This window comes from Trichomonas vaginalis, chromosome VI (genome assembly GCF_026262505.1).
Source record: "Trichomonas vaginalis G3 chromosome VI, whole genome shotgun sequence".
Classification (NCBI taxonomy): domain Eukaryota; phylum Parabasalia; order Trichomonadida; family Trichomonadidae; genus Trichomonas; species Trichomonas vaginalis.
Window position 1 is genome coordinate 14037116 of NC_067208.1, and position 19777 is coordinate 14056892.

The 19777-nt window shown below is 33.3% G+C and overlaps 9 protein-coding genes across 9 annotated transcripts, besides 1 other annotated feature; 1 reads left to right on the plus strand and 8 right to left on the minus strand.

Moving 5' to 3' along the window:
• Window positions 1-4497: part of a mobile genetic element that runs on past the window's edge.
• TVAGG3_0862170 (protein of unknown function, DUF4106 family) lies at window positions 912-1448 on the minus strand (the record flags this gene model as incomplete). The annotated part of the gene is made up of 1 exon (XM_051249744.1): window positions 912-1448. One exon carries the CDS (start codon window positions 1446-1448, stop codon window positions 912-914), a length of 537 nt encoding a protein of 178 aa, XP_051085219.1.
• Window positions 1825-2235, minus strand: TVAGG3_0862180 (protein of unknown function, DUF4106 family; the record flags this gene model as incomplete). The annotated part of the gene is made up of 1 exon (XM_051249745.1): window positions 1825-2235. The coding sequence occupies one exon, from the start codon at window positions 2233-2235 to the stop codon at window positions 1825-1827; it is 411 nt and encodes a 136-aa protein (XP_051085220.1).
• Window positions 2357-3429, minus strand: TVAGG3_0862190 (protein of unknown function, DUF4106 family; the record flags this gene model as incomplete). Its single annotated transcript, XM_051249746.1, has 1 exon — window positions 2357-3429. A coding segment is annotated over one exon (1073 nt), but the record flags the coding sequence as incomplete, so codon positions are not given.
• TVAGG3_0862200 (protein of unknown function, DUF4106 family) lies at window positions 3577-3894 on the minus strand (the record flags this gene model as incomplete). The annotated part of the gene is made up of 1 exon (XM_051249747.1): window positions 3577-3894. One exon carries the CDS (start codon window positions 3892-3894, stop codon window positions 3577-3579), a length of 318 nt encoding a protein of 105 aa, XP_051085222.1.
• A 1329-nt stretch (window positions 4498-5826) lies between the features above and the next one.
• On the minus strand, window positions 5827-6789 carry TVAGG3_0862210 (protein of unknown function, DUF4106 family; the record flags this gene model as incomplete). The annotated part of the gene is made up of 1 exon (XM_051249748.1): window positions 5827-6789. A coding segment is annotated over one exon (963 nt), but the record flags the coding sequence as incomplete, so codon positions are not given.
• A 633-nt stretch (window positions 6790-7422) lies between these two features.
• Window positions 7423-8220, plus strand: TVAGG3_0862220 (uncharacterized protein; the record flags this gene model as incomplete). The annotated part of the gene is made up of 1 exon (XM_001324531.2): window positions 7423-8220. A coding segment is annotated over one exon (798 nt), but the record flags the coding sequence as incomplete, so codon positions are not given.
• A 2835-nt stretch (window positions 8221-11055) lies between these two features.
• TVAGG3_0862230 (uncharacterized protein) lies at window positions 11056-16474 on the minus strand (the record flags this gene model as incomplete). Its single annotated transcript, XM_001324530.1, has 1 exon — window positions 12137-16462. The coding sequence occupies one exon, from the start codon at window positions 16460-16462 to the stop codon at window positions 12137-12139; it is 4326 nt and encodes a 1441-aa protein (XP_001324565.1).
• A 1448-nt stretch (window positions 16475-17922) lies between these two features.
• Window positions 17923-18526, minus strand: TVAGG3_0862240 (uncharacterized protein; the record flags this gene model as incomplete). The annotated part of the gene is made up of 1 exon (XM_001324529.1): window positions 18131-18469. The coding sequence occupies one exon, from the start codon at window positions 18467-18469 to the stop codon at window positions 18131-18133; it is 339 nt and encodes a 112-aa protein (XP_001324564.1).
• A 57-nt stretch (window positions 18527-18583) lies between these two features.
• TVAGG3_0862250 (uncharacterized protein) lies at window positions 18584-19430 on the minus strand (the record flags this gene model as incomplete). Its single annotated transcript, XM_001324528.1, has 1 exon — window positions 18974-19399. One exon carries the CDS (start codon window positions 19397-19399, stop codon window positions 18974-18976), a length of 426 nt encoding a protein of 141 aa, XP_001324563.1.
• Between the last annotated feature and the right edge of the window lie 347 nt (window positions 19431-19777).

Genomic DNA, 19777 nt, shown 5'->3' on the forward strand with positions numbered 1-19777 from the left:
AATACATAGGACATAAAAGTTTTACAGGAACAAAGTTTGCGTCAACTAATGTCAACGTTATACTTGCCAAAGTGTTTGAGTTCACTAAGGTTGAAAATTCTGCATTCGAATGAACAATAGGCAAACCAGCAGAGAAAGTATTGTTTATACGCATAAGTATCTTTTGGTCATAATAGTTTCTGTCGACATTCGAATAACACTTTGAACCTAAGTTTGAAACAATATATAAGAGGTGTGCTTAATGTCAATGGAATAGACATTCCTTGTATGACACCTTTTCCTGTTATAGGAAACTGTTGGTAGTAAAAACCAGATATAAGTTTTGTATTATAGCTCATATCGTTTTATAGTAAACTCAGTCGGACATCCAAACATAATGAAACCTGCTCTAGTTGCAGCACATGTTACACCGTCTTAAAGTATTAAATAAGTCAACAAAACCTGTTGGTGGTATATCTGAGTAAGTATCTTCAAAGGAGTATTTTTTACCATTCACAACAATAAAGTCTTCTGGTGTCAAAAGAGCAAAACAGGCTTTAGTCGTCATTGTGTTTAAAGTTAGTTTACAATATCGTCCTTGAGGACTTTGTAAGTTTGTTGTTATAGAATTATATGACTCAGGGTTTTTAGTCGTAATAGTATAAACCATTATATCTTCTGCCATTTATATATATTTAAAAGTTTTTCTGAAAGTGGAGAAGAACTTCATCTAAACTTTCACATGGCGTTTCTTGAAGTTCTCTGTCTAAGAAGTTCAAATATTTTGTAAAGACATAGAACTTTCCTTTGTCTACACGAACAAACAAAACAGGGTCTTTCATATCGTTCAAAAGTGTGTAAAGTCCTTTACATGAAATAAAGTCTATATTATTTTTCTTCAAACATCTTTCAAGAAGTTTTGACATTTTTACTTAGCAAATAAATTTTAATGAAATGTTGTGGTCGTCAAATATTTTTATGACGTCTGGGAAACTATACTTTAAGTTCAACGTTTCACCTCCTTTCATAACGTATATCTTGTCAATGACATTATATGAAACACCACAGCAACTAATGTCGGGTTCTATTTCTTTGATGTTTATATCGTCTGCCTCTGTCAAAAGTTTCAATAGTTCTTTCAAAACTTCATGAGGTGCAATGACATATGAGTTCACTTTTACAGGGTTGTGTTCGACCAAGTTTAACATTATACTTAAAGCTTGACAAATCTTCTCCTGAGTTTGAAGTTTGTCTTTCAGTTGTTGGTAGTCGTTTCGAATATCTGCAACAGAACTTAAGTCTCTGCTAACTTCAGGATATGTTGGTTGTTCTTTTACAGGAACAATTGTTATACCATCTTCGTCCTCGTATGGTTTCCCCACTTCAACATCTCTGTCTTTGACATTGACAACAACACTTTGACTGTTTGTTTGAGTTGGTGAATTTAACTTCACATCTGCCACCGCCATTAAACCTTTTGAAACACTTACGCTTCTATTTTTCGGAAATGACATTTTACTTAGAATAAAAAGATGGACGTATTCGAGTATCTCTTCGAATTGAAGCAGAACAAAGTTTACACACACAAACAATACAAATACATTGACAGAATAGTTCTTTATACAAACAATGGTAAATGTTATAGAATAGCAGTCTTTGCTGAACCAAAATATTTCCATAAAGCAAAGAAAGTTGGTATAACTGAAATGGTGAAAGTTCTTGAAGCAGACAAAAATATAACAACAAAACTTACAGATATTTCTAAAGGTAAGTTTATAATACAATATTATGTCAAAACAGGTGTCATAACTATTTACGATGGAGAGAAGTCAGTTCAAGAACAACTTACTGACCTGCTGCCAAAATCTGCTCGATGGAAGCTGTCGTTATGCCAATCTGAGGAGCCCCAGCAGGTTTCATCGAACGAATCTTCAAAAGAGCATCTTCCGTGAAAAGTGCTATTGGTTTTGTAAACTTCTTTGCTCTCAGTTCATCTGGACCGTCTCTGTCACCAGTATATTGTATTTGTACAGTACCAACAGTTGAAATACCACCCATAAAGTCTTCTGAGTCAGCAAATGGAATGCCAAGCCAAAAGTTTGAACGGTCTCCATTTGTATATTGAGTTTTTTGACCTCCTGTATGAGTCCATACTTTCACATATGGCATAATAGAACTTTGCATTTCAGGGTTTATGGTTGTTGTGAAGTTGTTGTTAAAGTTCATAGCATCTAATGTCAAGTTGTATGACCTCATATCCTCAACTGTAGAATATTCTTCTCTTGGATAATATTTGCCATCTATGTTTATATGATATTTAATACCGGGGTTGTAGAAACAAGAATAGTCATTTATAGTTCGTCTGAACAGTACAAACATAGTATCTGCATGTTTCATTGCAGTTGTTAAAGCAATATCTGTTCTTGCACCTGGGTCAGCACTTTGGTTTCCAACTTCACCTGCAAAGTCTTTGACAGATATTTGGTGTATAGGGAACATAAGTGGAACTGCAATATATTTGGCAGCTAAAGCATTTGAAATATCTGGGTCCAACATATAGACTGCAAGTCTGCTTTCTATTCTCTTGCATTCAAACTTTTCGCATGTAAACTTAACTGGGTCCCAAGCAGTTCCAGCAGCATTGAAATAATAGTTTACTTCATTGTTGAAGTTTGAGAAACCAAAGTCTAAGTCAACTTTGTCTTTGCAAAAGTCACAGAACTTGGCTCCACCAGTTCCAGCTACAGTAATGCTGAATGGGTCTTGTGTTGGTGCAATGACTAAGTTATTTTTGCTTGGAGTAAGTTCAATAGAAATTTTTCCTGCCCAGTTTGGCAAGTATCTTAAAAACCTGAAGATGAGGAAAGATGACAAAGGAACTCTAAGTTTCAGTTTTACTTTGGTTACTGCTGCTGCAGTTTGTCCAGAAAGGTTAACATAAACTCCTGGAACGTTAGGATCAAGTCTTCTTATTTTTTCAATATTTGCATACTGGTCTGTTTGTTCTCTAGCTTGTGGTTGTACTGAGTTTCTCAAAGCGAACCATTCATAGTTTGCCCATGTTACTGTTTGAACTAAGTCAGAGTTAGAATATATCTTATATCCCATGAAAACTTCTGGAGCATATTGGTATCCGACATAGAAAATTCCATTGCAACCTTTCTTGTCAGACAACTTGGCAGAAGGTTTTATTTCAATGTCTTGTTCCACGTATAAGAATGAGTTGTCAATAGAAATAATATGAAACCTGTCACAAGCAATATCTACTGTTGTTGAAGAACCTTCTCCAAACTCACCTACGTTTCCATAAGAAACAGCAGTTGTATATTCGTAAGTTCCAGGAACTATTTCTGACCTTCTAATGGCATTGTCGCATTCGTTATACCATTCGGAAACATTTCCGTTCATGGCATCCAAAACTGTTGGCGTTATATTCTGAGCGGCGTACATTTCATATGGGTAAAAATATAGAATAGTTGATTTATTTGTCATAATTGTTTCGTACCAAGCTTTACTTTCTTCCTGACTGAGTTTTTAACTCTTCTTTTTCCTTCATTGCCACTACTTTCACTAGATGAAGTAACTTCTTCACTACTTTCACTTTGTTCTACTCTTCTTCTTTGGTGTCGCTTTTGGTAACTTGCCCTCTGCTTCAAGTTGTTGCATCTTTGCCTCATGTTCACCTAGTATGTTGTAAATTTCACGTGTCCTTTTTGCCTTTGGGCTCTGGTCGCCCATCTCAGGTAACCAATATCCTAGAAAGATTTTGTCATAGTTTGTATTTGAGTCTTCGCGTATTGTTTGCATGACTCTTTCCTGAGTTTCCGGTTCAAGCTCTTCAAACAGAGCTTGTCCATATGGAATAAGCTCGTTTCCAAATATATGTTTTTGTAGCCATTCTGGTTTTCTTTCCATGTTACCAATAATATCTTTTGTGAATGGGAAAGCTTTTACCCAACGTTTCAGTCTTGCGTCATTTATTTCTGTAGTTGGTTTTATTTTGTCATGGAACATGTTTTTCAATACTAACATTTCATTTGGTACTGTCCATTTGAGTTTTCTTAAATATTCATCCCTTCTCAGTTCATTGTCTGCAAAGTAAGTTTTTATGACATTTTGCAAACTTTCGTTTGCAAGGTCATGTACAATAGGTTCTCTTCCTTCTCTCTCCCTAACTTTCTTTCTAAACTCTTCACCAAATATACCATCTCTATGGTTCTGTGTAGTTCTTTGAGATAAATGTTCTAGAACGTCAGGTGTTATATTTCCATCAGCCATGTTCATTTCATACTGGTCCAAAATATCTGCATGTTTCATATCTTTCAATGGCATTAAAGCCGCGCTGAAAATACCAGCTATATCTGGTTCACCATTCACTTCCATTGCGTCTACAACTTCTTGGAATTGTGGTTGTAAGTTTATGAACCACCTATCCGGATTAGCTTTATGACCCCATCTCATTGTAGTTCCATAGTCTGCAGAAACAAAAGTAGGTTTGTTTCCATATTGGCTAGGTTCTGAATGAACTTTAAACAATGTTTCATTTCTATATGTTTTGTTGAAATTTAACCTTTTATTTTCACCGAGTTCATCCAAAGATTGAACGTTATATGGTCGTAAGTAAAAAGGATTGTTGTATTTGCGTACATTTTCTTTCAGTACTTCCATTCTATGCTGAATATTTTCATCTGATGTTGGAGTCTTTTGTATGTCGGCGAACATTTTTCGATATTCTTCTACTATGTCAGCCGAATTTTTCTTAGACTCTTGGAAAGATTCCATATTCTCCGCATACACTTGTTGAGGGTCAAGATTTTTCGGCTGTTCCAAATCTTCATCTAGTTCTGTGAAGTTAGTTTCCAAAGGAGGGACGTGTTCGTTTCCTTCAGGCTCTTCTAGCTGTTGTTGCTGAACTATTTCTTCCATGTCTGGTTGTATCTGAACTTCTTCCTGTGGAGTTTCTTGTACCTCATCTGCTGGCATTTCATATATTCCGAGACCGTTTTTAACAAGTTCCCTATTTAAGCCATCCGCATTCATAACCCTTTCTTCTTTCGTTCCGTCTCTATTTTTTACGCGTTTCATGAAGATAGTTGAATTATCATTTATCTCTGACACCAAATATCTCGGAGTAAATTCATCCATGTCATTTGGATGATATGCTATTAAATCATATCCCTTAGCGAGTTTGTATTTTCCAGGTTTGAAATTATATCCCATTTGGTGCTGAACCATAAAGCTAAATAGGTTCGGGTCAGTATTTCCTTCCTTGAACTTTCTAATAGCTTCTTTATATCTGTCACTAAAGTCAAGAGTATCTGGGTAACCATAATTTTCCTTAAGCATTTTTAAGAATTCTTGGTTTCCTTGTTCTCTACTTCTTTTATGTCCTTGCTCTGTTTGTGGTTGTTGTGGTGCAGTGTTTTGAACTGTTGGTTGTGGTGCAGTGTTTTGAACTGTTGGTTGTGGTGCTGGATTTTGAACTGTTGGTTGTTGTGTTGGTTTTGGTGCATGCCTGTGTCTGTGTCCATGTGACGATGTAAATGTGTTAGGTAGTCCTGGTGCAGGTGCTTCTCTTGGAGGGTTTGGTGGCATATAAGTTCCACTAGCTAGTATATAAGTTCCACCAGCTGGTATATAAGTTCCACCAGCTGGCACATATGTTCCATCTGCAGCATAATGTCCTACCTGACTTTTCGTTTTTAAGAAAGCATTTACTAGGTCTGTTTTGGTCTGTTGTAACTCTTTTTCTTGACTTTCCACAACAGTTGCTCTAACGGCGTCATAGGCACTTTGAACTGCCTGTCTCGTTGCTGCATCTGTTATTTTCGTCATATTTTGTGCTACTTCTCTTAACTCGTTGTCGAAACCTTCAGACTTCAGTTTCTTTCCAGATGAGAAGTCGTTCACTAGTTTCACCTTACTATGAAGAGCTTCGAAGGCGTTCTTAAAGTCAGCATTCATTAAAGCTTCATTTGAACTGTCTTCATCCGCTTGTATTTTTGTCCTTATTGACCCTATAAGTTGGGCTGCTTTGGCGTTGGCTTGGGCATCTAACCAGTCATTATTAGCTTTTATATATTCTGCGCTTTTCATTGCCTTTTGCATGGCTGCGTCGTTATTTTTACTTTCTTGTGCTAAGTTTTCATACTGTACGGTTTGGTTTTGCAACTGTAAAAGTTTTTCTGCCTTTACATTTGCTTCAACTTCTTTTTTATACTCATCGCTATCCATATATGTCTTCGGGGCTTTTTGTTTTATTTCTTCATCTTTCAGTACTTTATATTGAGTAGTATGGTTTTTCAAATTTATAACATCTTGTTCCATTTTTGCTACTTCTGCTGCTTTTTCTGACACTTTTTTCGCATATTCCTCTGTACTTAGTTCTTTCAGTTGTTCTTCTTTCTTCTTTTTCTCTACGTTTAACTCATTGAGTTTCTTTGTGTGTCTGTCATATTCTAGTTTCTTTTCGTTTTCACTTATTTGTTTCTGTATGTCTATGTTTGACTTTTTGACATCTGTTATTTGATTTTTGAGTGAACTCAAATTCATTTGACTTTGAGGGTTATAAGCTGTTCCGTCTGCGGCTCCACCATAGCCTGCCATTTTCGCTAAAAGTGCCGCTCTTAAACCTCCACTCTGTGCACCAATAACTCGGTTTAAAAGCATAGGGTTGCTTGACATTTGTTGCAACATAGTGGGGTCATTCATAATTTGTTGTTGCAACTGTTGTTGTGGTGTTAGTTTTACTATTGGATGTTTCAATGCTCTCTTCCTCTTACGTATATTCTTACGTAGCTTACGTGGCATTTTAAGTGAAGTTAAAAAGCGGTTTTTGACAGATGTTTATATGACACTTTTTGTTCAGCACAAAAAAACTAACACTCGGTGAAAGTGTTGTCAGTTTTGTAAATAACCGTCTTATATCTCATTCTATAAGGGGGAAAGTCTTCTCAAAGATACTTCCTTGGAACGCCCGTTAACTTTCCTGTAGCGACGATAGACCCTTACTTGTCCGGACAAAGTTATACTATTTTGAGTGCTCTACAAAAAAGTCAACAGCGACGACTCTCAAAACCGTTGTGTAAAAAGTTTTACCGTTGGACAAAAAAGTATATATAGAAAACAAAAAACGTTTATAGTTCATTCAATATTTGAGATGGAACGGTTTTCCAACGGTAACTATTAATAAAATAAAAAATATAGAGGGGGTCTCCGTTGACGAAAACGGTTCATCTCAAACTCTTATTTGAAAAAAACAGTTTATTTTTGTCTAATGGCATTCGCTAGCGTGTTCGCTCCAAATTCACCTGAAGAAATTGCTTGCAGACTTTCAGCACCCACAGGTTTAGAACCTCAATATCAAACTGCGCATCTACACATTCTCCAAGCAGAACAGACAATTCAAATTCAAATTTGTCCTGCAATTCACTCAATCCAAAGCCACTTTCACTACCAAAAACAATACCAAACGAGCTCCGTATTACAAAGAACCACAGCAACGCTGAACTACGCAAAATACTACTCAGATTGTCTGAAGAATACTTCAATTCAAAGCCAGAAGAAAGAGTTCCTGCAACTTTTAACAAAGAATATTGTGAACAACTCAACAAAGTTCTTGCAGACTTTACCAAACTACAAAAAGAAACACCTGACCCATTCGAATTAGGTGACACAATTGTCAACTATTTTCCAACAATAACAAAGATAATGGTTGACAGAACTATATGTCAGCTTATTGAAAGTCTTCCACCCAAAGCTGCAAAAAAAGTCGAACAGCTTTGGGTCGAATTCAAATCAAAGAGTTACGGATATCAGGATGACGAAGAAGAACGTGAGTACGGACAAGAAACAGCAAAATGGCAATGTCTTAGCTCACTCAACCCCAAGTTCAAACCATTATTTTACTCAGACAACAACACAATTCAAGTACGCAAAATTGCTATTCATTTCGTTAACCAAGCAGAAGACATTGAAGAAGGAGACTCTATCTCAGTTTATGTTTGCTACTGCAAGTTTTTCAAGGACGAATTTGGAGGACCAATTCTCATGCATGTCTTCAAGCCACATCAGCAACTCTACGTTGAAACTGAAATAACACTCATGCATGGAATGTATCTCAAGTTTGAAAGCCAATTGGAAAACACATACAACATTTGGCTTTCATACATTCAGTTCGATACACCAGATGACTTTGATGTTGAAGAAGAAGAGTCCTCCGAATTCACACCAGAAGACTAACAATTTTCCGAATAAAAACTTCATTTATACTAAACATCTTCAGGGCTAGAGGGCACGAAGTGCCTGGAAGCCCCACTTCCTTTTTTTTTTTTTTTTTTTTTTTCCTTACGTGTCAGATTTTTTGCGCATACGAAGAAGTCATGCTAGACATGAGCTATAAACCTGAAATTTTAGCAACATATTTAAAACTTTTTAAACTACAATACACTTTAATATTCAAGAACAAAAATATTCTTTTTAGAAATTACATAATTATTTTATGTGAAATCTATATAAAAACATATTTTGCGAGCGTAACTTTTTTCTTTATAAGCACCTTATATGACTGATAAACTGTGAAGGCACATAATTGTTAATTCATAGAGTTGATATGTTTCCAAAATTGAGAGGAAATTTGAAAATTGAATACCCTTTCAATTCAATTTTCAAAAGATATCAGCTCCTTCAATAATTGAAGGACGATTTTGATCATTTGCTCTTAAAACAAGTATGCCATGGAGAAAAAAGTTACGCTCGCAAATCTGAAATATAACTATCATATAAAAAAATTAAATTTCTAATTTTTTACTCTATAGATATTATTGGCCACTTGTGTAATGCATAAAAGTTTATGTCATATGCATATATTTGGAAGTATGGGAGACGAGGGAAATTACTTCTATGAGGCACTAGGATTTTTAAAAATTTCTCTATCGGACTCACCATTCAATTTCTCGAAAATTAAAAAAAAATCAATAATAGCTAAAATGTATTATGCATAACAAATTTTAATGTTACACGGTATTTTTTGAACTTCATGACATGAATTTTCTTTATATTATTTTTTTTTTTTGGATTTTCTATGATTTATGCGATAGGCTGGAACAACATTGTAAGTGCAATGATATCATTTATAGAGAAATCTAAAACTTCAGCATTCAGAACTCGCAACCACAAAAATATTCATTTGCTAAGTAAGTAAAGTTGATTAAGTTCGACACTTAGCTTTTATACGTAAAACCAAGTGTGTATTGTTATTTCTTGTTAAATTATTGAGAAAAAAATAAATTGTAAGAGAAACGATACTGATTATTGAAATAATATTGAGGGTAGCTGCAGATTTCTTCATTAACATGCCGGAAATTTGTTAATCTTGGTTTTCTATCATAAAATCTGTCGAAGAATCTAAAAACGGAGATATGAAATAGAGATCATGTAAATCTAGAGTATCCTGTCAGAAAAATAGACTAAGCATGTAACCCTTTTTTGGTCATAAACACTTTTTACCACTTAGTCATACAGATGATCATTAAATTTAAACGAGCACTTTTTGTCAGAATTTATTCTTTTACAAAGACAGAAGATTTTAGTATTATTTAATATTAGTGCTGTAGCAAAATTCAAAAAACGGTGAAAATTCAGTGAATTTGTGAATTCACATTTTTTTTTCGACATTTTTCTTGATATATCCATGCACATTAAGAACACAGCTTTGATACGCTTAAAAAAGCATATTTCATATGAAATTGTTAAAGAAATAAACAATTTATATAAAAATTGCACTTATGGGCAGTTTAGATATATAATTTATATATAACATATATACAAATCCATAGACAAAGTGCAATAACTACAATGTTGTAGAAAATTACAGCAGAAATACTGACTTTTTGAAGGATAATAAGAATTCTTCTAAATGTTGTATTTTTATAATTTGATTGATTTTTTTTACTATTTCATTAATCTTTTATGAATAATAATTATTTTTAATATATGTGCTATTAAAATTTCAAATTTTGACTAATATATCTAAGTTATCTGAACGAAACATTTAGAAAATATCATACTTACATTGAAATAGCAAGTAGAGCATATTAATAGCAAGTTTCTTGGCTTTATATCTATCATCTATTGTTGTTTGATCAAACAAAATTCACTCTATTATATGGTGTCAATTAATTAAAACAATTTTTAATAGTTATTTATTTAGTGCGAATAAGTGCAAACTCATAAATGAATAACTTAATAGTAGAAATGAATTATCTGATATAAATCTCACATTTTGTCCATCAGAAATACTTTAATTGCATACGCATAACTATTAGTAATACGTCTGGAGTGTCAATTAATAACAATCCCACAACAAGTAAAATTCAGATTTTTATTAAACTTATTTTTTCCTAAAAGTTTTCTCAAATTACTATATATACATATGTGGATAAAATAATAGTAATATTGTAAAAAATTAGATAATTTTTTTTATTTGAGAACCTCTCAAAAGTTCATTCAATTTATCAATTGTTTCAGTTTGATGTATATTCATTTCTGGAGCCTAAAACTTTAGCAATCATGACAATATCATATTCTCTTTCTAACTACGCAATGTAAGGGTATCCTTAATCAATCTTTCAAACCAGCTGCAAAATTCCATCAAAATAGTTTTCATTGATCCAGATTCATTAAATAATAAAAAATAACAAGAATTCATGAATTAAGTTCCAATTTTTTGTTTTTTAAAAAATAGCTTTGGTTTATTTTTAATTCATATATATATCCAATTCTAAGTAAGTACACGTAACAAATTTCAAAAATGTCAAGAAAATCAAGTAATATTTTGATTCATTGTTCGATAGTAGTTTTCAATGCATATTATTTCCTTCAGTTTTTCTTGGAATGAATTTTATGGATCAGATTCCTGCCAAAAATTCGACAAATCGGAGATTTCGGATTATAATTGCTATTTTATTGACTCCTCATATTTTGAATTCCTTGCAAATAGTATCGTTTATATTACCAAAAAATCATTAAACGCGAAATTTTTGATTGAAAAGTCGATATTTAGTTCTATTAAAACCTCTGATTTTAGCCCAATTTGGTCCAATTTTTCTGGAGATTTTATCCAAAATAGGCTATTTGTCGAAAATGTTTCTACGACATCAGAAGTAGGAAAAGGATCCATGCCTGCTGGTCATTTTTGTTATGTTGAATCAGATAATATAGAAATAACTAAGAATTTTATTTATGAAACAAGTATTTCTTCATGCGGTGCTCCAAATCCATTATTTGTCAGCCAAGTTAGTTTGAATGAAGGAAACGTTCAATCGAATTGTTGCAATATATCAGACTGTTCATCAAAAATCAAAGGATTTTTATCAATAGCTCCGACATCAAAAGATAGCTTTGTCAAGTTTTCAAATATCCATAACAATTCAAACTCCGATATCTCGAGTACTACGAATTCAAACGGAATACTTATATTGAATTTTAACAATATTAGTGAAATAAATTTTTCATATTGTACTATAACCCAAAACGTTGCAAGTAATGTTGTTTGCTTAAGGTATTTGATTAATGGCTATTTTACTCATTGTATTTTCGAAAACAATGAAACAAACTAGATATTTTATGCCAGGGGAAAATATTGGGAAAATGATATTATAGCTTATGCAAAAATCTTTGTAACTGATTGTTATGCTGTAGCAAAAAAGTTTGATTCTACAATTGAATTCTCCAATGAAAGTCAAAATACTGTCAATTTTGACCATATGCGTGATTCATTAAGTTTATTCGACTGTGAAAAAGTATGCTTTTTCCCGAAAGTTACAAATGATGAGAATTATCTCCATGTAGTGAACAGACGGATTCAGAATCATCCCTTTTTCTTTATTCATTTTCATTATAAATAACTATATTGAATCCATACATTACTTTATTCATTTGAGTATTATACTTATATTCTTTAATTCCTCCTTTAGCAATTACTTCCAAAGTTGCTTGGAAATTATTACATGTTGGAGACGAAAAAGAAATATTTGTTTGTAACAACAACAATTCGAAAAAAGTTATCTTTGTGTAATTACTGAGAAATCTTTAATAAATGAATAATAAAAATTCATAGCTAAAAAATAAAGTTTTATCAAAAAAATACCAAAAAAAATTATATATCCTCAACACTTTGAACTTCTTCTTCTTCCTCATCATCATCATCTAAATCTTCTTGAGTCAAATTATATCTCTTCATGACAGCATCCAAGTCAAAATCGCTATCATCATCCTCTTCCTCATCATCTAATTTGAGATCTTTATTATTTTTCAGATTTTCAAGTAATTTGACATCATCTTCTTCCTCTTCATCATTTACAGCTTTCTTCTGATTGTCATCGCCGCCACCGACGTTGACATTCTTATTAAGCTGTTCTTCTATATTATCTGCGGACATTTTTCCTTTGATAGCCTGGTCTTCTTCTTCAGAATCATTTGATGGTTCTGGTCTTCTAGCAATATCTTCATAGCTTGTTATTGCTTCTTCCTCATCTTCTTTGATGTCTTTCTCTTCATCTTCCTTTGAGACTTCTACGTCTACTTCATCCGCAACTACTTTCTCGACTTCCTCTTCTTCGGAATTCGATTTTGTGAAGTTGATTTCATCTACTTCGTTGTCGCTTTTGAGGATATCTTCTTCTTCTTCGTCATCTTTAAGAGATATTGATTTGTTCTTTATTCTTTCCATTATCTTCGTGATTTCGTCATCATCAAAATCTACATCTGATTCTTCCTCTTCGTTTTCTTCTTTGTTTATTATTGGCTTTGGAATTTCATCATTTTCTTCTTCTTCTTTAGGTAAAGTTTGTTTTGGTTGTTCTCTGTTTGGAGAAGCTGATTTGTTGAGTTTCTCCATGATTGGTTTAATTTCTTCGTCATCTGAATCTTCCTCTTCTTCTTCGTCTTTTTGTTGATCTTCTGGTTTAATGAACTTGCTTAATAATGTTTTGATATCTTGATCATTTGATTCTTCTTCCTCTTCTTCTTCAACTGGTTTCTTGAATTTGTTTACAATTGCATTGACATCTTCTTCTTCTTCAGTTGGTTTAACTTGTTCTTCTTCATCAACTGATTGTTTATTGATGTTTTTGATGATTTGATTGATGTCTTTATCAAATGATTCTTCTTCATCATTTTCTTCAACTTGTTTTTCTTGTTTAATTTGTTGATCTTCTTCTTCTTCAGAATCAAGATCTTTCTTTGAGATGTGGAATTTTCTGATTAATTCATCAACAGAAAGATTTGTGTTATCATCATCATCTTCTTCGATTTCTTCCTCTTCAGCTTTCTTTTCTTGTTTTTGTTCTTCTTCATCATCGAAAATTATCTTTCTGTTTGTAGATTTCTTTAATTCTTCTAAGAACTTCTTTGTGTCGATGTCATCTTCGTCTTCTTCTTCAGCATCAATCTTTACATCATCAGATAATTTGGCTGATTCTTCCTCTTCTTCTTTCTCCTGAACTTCTTCTTCAGAATCTAAAACAGGTAACTTATAAGGAAGTTTAATCTTTTCTTGTATATCTTCTTCTATTTCTTCTTCCTCTTCTTCATCATCAACAATCAACTCTGTTTTGGCCGGTTCTGACTTAGCAGAGAATGATGACTTTTGAGATGTTTCTTTAACTGGTTCTGATTTGGCAGAAACAGAAGATTTAGCTGATGTTTCTTTAATTTGTTCTGATTTGGCAGAAACAGAAGATTTAGCTGATGTTTCTTTAATTTGTTCTGATTTGGCAGAAACAGAAGATTTAGCTGATGTTTCTTTAATTTGTTCTGATTTGGCAGAAACAGAAGATTTTGGAGAATTTTGTTTGGTTGGTTCTGGTTTTGGAGAAGATTGTTTTGGTTTGATTTCTTCTTCGCTTTCTTCGAAATCGATTTCAGCGTCGTAGTCATTTAAAAGACGCTTTGGAGATGATGGTTCTTTCTGTTTTGTCTCTTCTTCCTCTTCGTCATCAGCGAATCCTTGTGTGGAAACAGATGAAAGTTCGCCTGCAGCTTTGAGTAATCTCATGTCTTCGGAGTTGAATGTGTTACTCTCTTCTTCTTGTTTTTCTTCCTCTTCTTCATCTACTTTTTCTTTCTTTTCTTCAACAACATCTTCATCTGAAGCATCTTCTTCGATTTCGATGTCTTTGTCCTGTTGTTCTTGTTCCTTCTTAAGAGAAGCTCTGATTTCTGCAATTCTCTTCTGGATATCTGATTCTGTTATCTCTGAATCGTCTTCCTCTTCTTCTACTTCTTCTTTCTTGGCGAATTTAGGAACAGGAATCTCTTCATCGTCTTCTTCTTCCTTTTCTGCAGCAGAATCTTGCATTGATGGCTCATCATCTGGGATTTGAGAGCTCTTCTGGGATCCGCTGTCTTTGTCTGCAATTTTAGCGTATCTCTTGAGGATGGCTTGGTACTTTTCATCGTCACTTTCTTCTTCATCTTCAAGATCTATGGATTTCTTGGCTTCTTTCATTGGCTTGATGTTGGCTGTGGAATCTTCTTCATCTTCATCGTCTTTGATTTGTTTCTTGGAAGGAACAGTCTTGATTTCGAGATCATCGGAATCTTCCTCTTCTTCGTCGGCCATGACCTTCTTTGTTGGCATTGGCTTGATCTCAATATCCTCAATGTCCTCTTCTTCCTCCAATTCAACAATTGGTTTCTTTGGAATTGACTTCTTTGTCTCTTCCTTGGCCTTGAATGGCTTGATTTCTTCTTCAGAATCGTCATCAAGATCGATATCGTCCTTCTTTGATGTCTTTGGAAGTGGTTTCTTTGGAATAATTTCCTCGCTTGACAAATCTTCATCATTAAGGTACTTATTCATCAGTCTATCGAAATCTGTGCTTGGTTTAGAAGCTGGCTTCGTCTCAGATTTCTTCTCTGGCTTTGGCTGATCTTGAGATTTGTAAGATTCGTGCTTCTTGAGAATTGCACGGACATCGGAGTCATCGGGATCTGAATCTAAATCGACGTTTGTGCCGTTGAGAACTCTACGAATGAGTTCACTTGTAGAACTTTCGCCGGATTCGGAATCACTGAGATCCTTGAGTTCTGTCTTTGGTTTGGCTTCAGCCTTTGGCTTTGTCTCGACCTTTGGTTTTGTAGCTGTTGGTTGTGGCTTGATAGAAGAAGATGAAAGGTCTGAAATTTCAGATGGATACTTCTTCTGGATGAAACTCTCCTCAGAGTCATCATCTGATGAAGATGCAAGGATGGCAGCAAGTTTCTTCTTGCCTGTGAGCTCACTTGACTCAGAATTTGTAGATACAGCAGCAGGAAGCTTTGCTCCGGCCTTGTTCATGTATTTGTCGAAGATTGAGTCATCAGAATCGTCGGATGATTCGTATTTCTTGGAGTGTTTCTTGTCGTGATGAGAATAAGGTTTGTAATTCTTACGTGGTGGCTCTTCAATTGACTCGGAGCTTGAATCAATCAAGTTGCTGAATTTGTATGAAGATCTCTTTGGTTCTGGCTTGTGGGAGTGCTTCTTTGGTCTGTAATCATCAGAATCTGAGTCAGAATCGGATTCGAGAGAAGCAATAAATGCTCTGATCTGTTGCCTTCTTTCGATAACTGGATCTTGGCTCTTCTTTGTCTCAAATGGCTTATTGTATTTGGTTGTTTGGTCGAATTTAGTGGTTGTAGCAAGCGAGCGCTTATTCTTGTGAGAGAACTTGCGGATGATTTCGTCAGCATCAGTATCATCGGAAGATTCTGATTCTTCGTCGCGATATGAAGGGAAAATACTCTTCTTATGGCTATGCTTCTTGTGCTTGTATTCATAGTCGAATGAATCTGAATCTGAATCCGAGTCCGAAAGAACAAAGCGCTTTAAGCTTGTTTTGGTCTTTACGTTCTTTGTTGAGTATTTGCTTGGGAAGTTGTAGAAGCTATCATCAGAATCATTTGATGAGTCATCAGAAGAGTCTATAGCCATCTGGTTGATCTTATTGAGATCAAATGGTTTCCTTGCAAGGGGATTACGAACTTGCTGAGGCTGAGCATAGTTATAATATGTTGGTCTGATATTATATCTTGATGGCTGGTTAATACTCGTGAAGCGGTTGGCGAATTGATCATTTCGTGGCTGCTGTGGAAGGTTATAGATCGGAGTGCTTCTAACTGGAGACTTCTGATACTGAGAAGAATACTTTGGTTGGCTAGATAGCTGCGTTGGTGCTGGTCTTGGTTGATAGTTTTGGCGGGCGAATTTTGGAGCATCGTTTGTAACTCCATAACCAGCATATTGATTTGAATATTGATATTTAGAGGATCGGGTATATGGCTGAGGCTCTGGAACTGCTGTCCTCTTTCCTGGAGAATACGGACTTGAATAATTTCTTTGTACTGATGTTGTTGGCTTACGGTCTCTTGAAGGACCATCAACAGACTCTAATTGTCTTCTCATTTCACGGAGTTGCTCGATAAGTCTTTGAGAATCCATGTCAAGAGAAATGTCTATCGTTCCTATCAAAGGTGGAGACCGTTTATTAAAATTTTAACAATGATTAGATGAGTTATTGAAGATTTAGATGTACCTCAATGAAATCAGTTAAAATAATCCTCAATGCTAACAAAAATCACATAACAAATTTTCAATGAAATTTTGATTTATGGTTATGCTAAATTTCAATCATGTGCTCATAACAAATAGTATGTTGATGATCTAAATCTCGGATAAAAGCCTCTAATTTCAAGGGTTTAAAACGAAATGTAAAGATATCGAGTCATGAATTGCAAACAGCACAATATCAGGCATACATGTTCTGGTGATGCTTTATGATATCCTAAATAAGGGTTTCGTTTTGCGAAAAAAACGTACAATACGCAATTTCGCTAAAAAAACATTTAGCTAGCAATTTCGACCTTTGACTCCACTCAAGACGTCACTTTTTTAATTTTGCGGTATCATATTTTTGGAAAATCTTTATGAATATTATATAAAAAGTCTCTTTAATATCTATATTTCGTATTTTTATCGATTTTTAAAGTTTTTGCGAAAAGTATTCAATTATTTTTGCTATTTGGTCGGGTAAATGTCAGATTTGCGACATTTTCTGATATGATATTCAGATTCTACGTTGATAATAATGCTTATAGAACCCTCTTGCTATTGTGTCAAAATTGCAAAACCGATAGCAAAAATATCTCGCAATATCAAAATTGAGATATTGAGTGAATTATGCATTATAGAGATTAAAAATCTGATTTGTGAAAACATCTCATCAGTTTCTAGCTAATTCAAAAATCTTTACTATCTTATTCGATTAAAATGAAAAGGGAATAGTTTCATTATGCTTTAAATGACAGCCTTATAATATAATCATAGTTTTCGCTCAATATGCAGCATTTTTTTTTCGAAATCTATGGTCAATATCCTAAATACTGATTGCTTTGCATTCATATCTCTTACATTTTCTATACCCACATCACTATTCATTGCTATTCCTATCTTTTTCATTTTTGTTTGTTTCTCATAATTTCTCAAAAAACACGATAACTTGATATTTGTAAATATCATACTTTATAACGTAAATAAGAACTTGACCTATTAAGAAAAGCAGTAATGAAAAGAAAATCTGAAATTCATAAAAATTACAAGTTTCTGATGACAATTAGCTTAATTAAACCAGGTACAAGATTATATAATTGTATTTTCTATCCAATTATCCATATAATATCTTATCCAGAAAAAATAACTTGATCAATACCAAATGATTTTTTAACTAGTAAATAAAGTATTTTCTTTACACACACATTGTATATCATAGTTTTTTTTTTGGTTTCGCAAAACATCCAAAAACAAATATGCTATAAAAGTGACAATTTGAGCAAAACGAAACCCTTATCCTAAATTATTTCTTAATTTTCATTCAAAAAAATAATTCAGATAAATTTATGGCTTTATAAAGGAGTTCTTAATTCAGTGTGTCAATAGCACATATTTAGTCAATCAATATACAAAAATGAATTTCGATATTTCGAATTTGAAAATAAAAAAACTTTAATAAAACATTTATCACTTAGATAGTATTGAAAGTTTCTTAGTTAAAACTAAACAAAATTGATATGGAAAACGGAAGAAATAAATTTTTACAAAATATAAAGTCAATTAAGCGAATGTAAATGTGGTGCAATCGTATGTGTACATAAGGCTGCCATCTTTTCTATATTGACGACCAATTTTGATATGATCTGCGCCATCGACTCTTCTTTCGACAATCCAGTATGTTCCGTCTGGTGATTCGAGTTTAGTATCTGTTGGAGCATTAGCAAGGTCTGGTGCATATCTTTCTACCTCTTTATCATAGCTAAAGTATTTAGGTAAATCTTTTTTTTGAATTTCTGGTTTTTCGTTTGTTGCTTGTTTCGTAACTTTTGTATTTTCTTTGGGTTTAACACTATTTTCAGCGGATGCAAGTTGAAGCAAGCCAAAAACAAGGTAGAACATTTATTATATACTGGAAAAGTGTCATTTCAAATTCTATAGCTATTTTTTGAGTGAAAAATAGGAACTTATAAAGGAATTGAATCGATTCCTATAGAAAGTTATGAGTTGTTGCGCATTAACTGATGTTCATTTTCCCTTTAATATCATAATTTATTCGAAAGATAAAACATTATGAAAGAAGAAACATAAAATATTCTTATTTTCTAGAATGTGGATATCTGTGTAATGCGAAGAGTAAGTATATTGTAATTCAATACTTGAAATATAATATTGGGATGAAAGGAAAAAGAAAACAAATTATAAAATGTATTATCAATCAGTACTAACATTATATTTACTAAGAATTATATATGATTTTGCACCAATTTGGATTTCAAAAATTTTCTATAAAACTGTTGATAAAATCTTTGTAACATCTCTGTTGATGTCTATTGATCTTCGCTATATAAGTTAAAATTGGTATATTAGCAATAATATTTTCGAAATTGTGATTGTTTTTGATAATTAATCGTCATCAATAACGTATTCTGTTGCGTGTATTTCAATCTTATTGTATTCGGTGATTCCTAAAGCAGCTGGATCTCTTGCAAATGATTTTTCAACGAAAGTTGAAATAAGTTGGGGATTCATATTCCCAACATTACGGGAGTGAATCAGATAATGTGTATTTTCACCTTCTATTTTTACAATATAATATAACTCGCCATTAATGATTTTTTCGCGAACAATTTTTGTTAATGGTTTGTAGCATCTATTTATCTGTGGTTTTCGTCTTTCTTTTCTTCCTTTTTCTTTTAATTTTCCTAAATATATGTTAATTAACTCTTTATATTTATCCGAATCAGGCTGAATCCACTTTTTCGAATCTTCTGATTGCAAAAGATATTCAACAGAGCCATCAGAATAACGATGATCAATCACTTCCCCCATTTACTTTATAAAAAAATGATTTTGATTGATCACTTCAATAATAAAAATAGTATACAGTAAGTAGTATAGTATTTTTATTCATTAAGATCTCTGAAATACAAAGGAAATATAAAGTTGTAACAGAAAAGCTTATATATTGATTGTCTGTTTTGTTCCCAAACTCTACTCATCATACATCAATTGATTACATTATTAAAATCATATGGATTTTTAAAAATTGCCTCATCATATCACGATATTTCCAAATAAAGGCTATCCCATACTACATTACAACCAATCACTTATTTAGTTTAAATTCGATGTGCTGACATAGTAATTACAGATCATTATATCGGCATTATTTGATTCGTGTCGAATCCTAGCAATGATATAATAGGA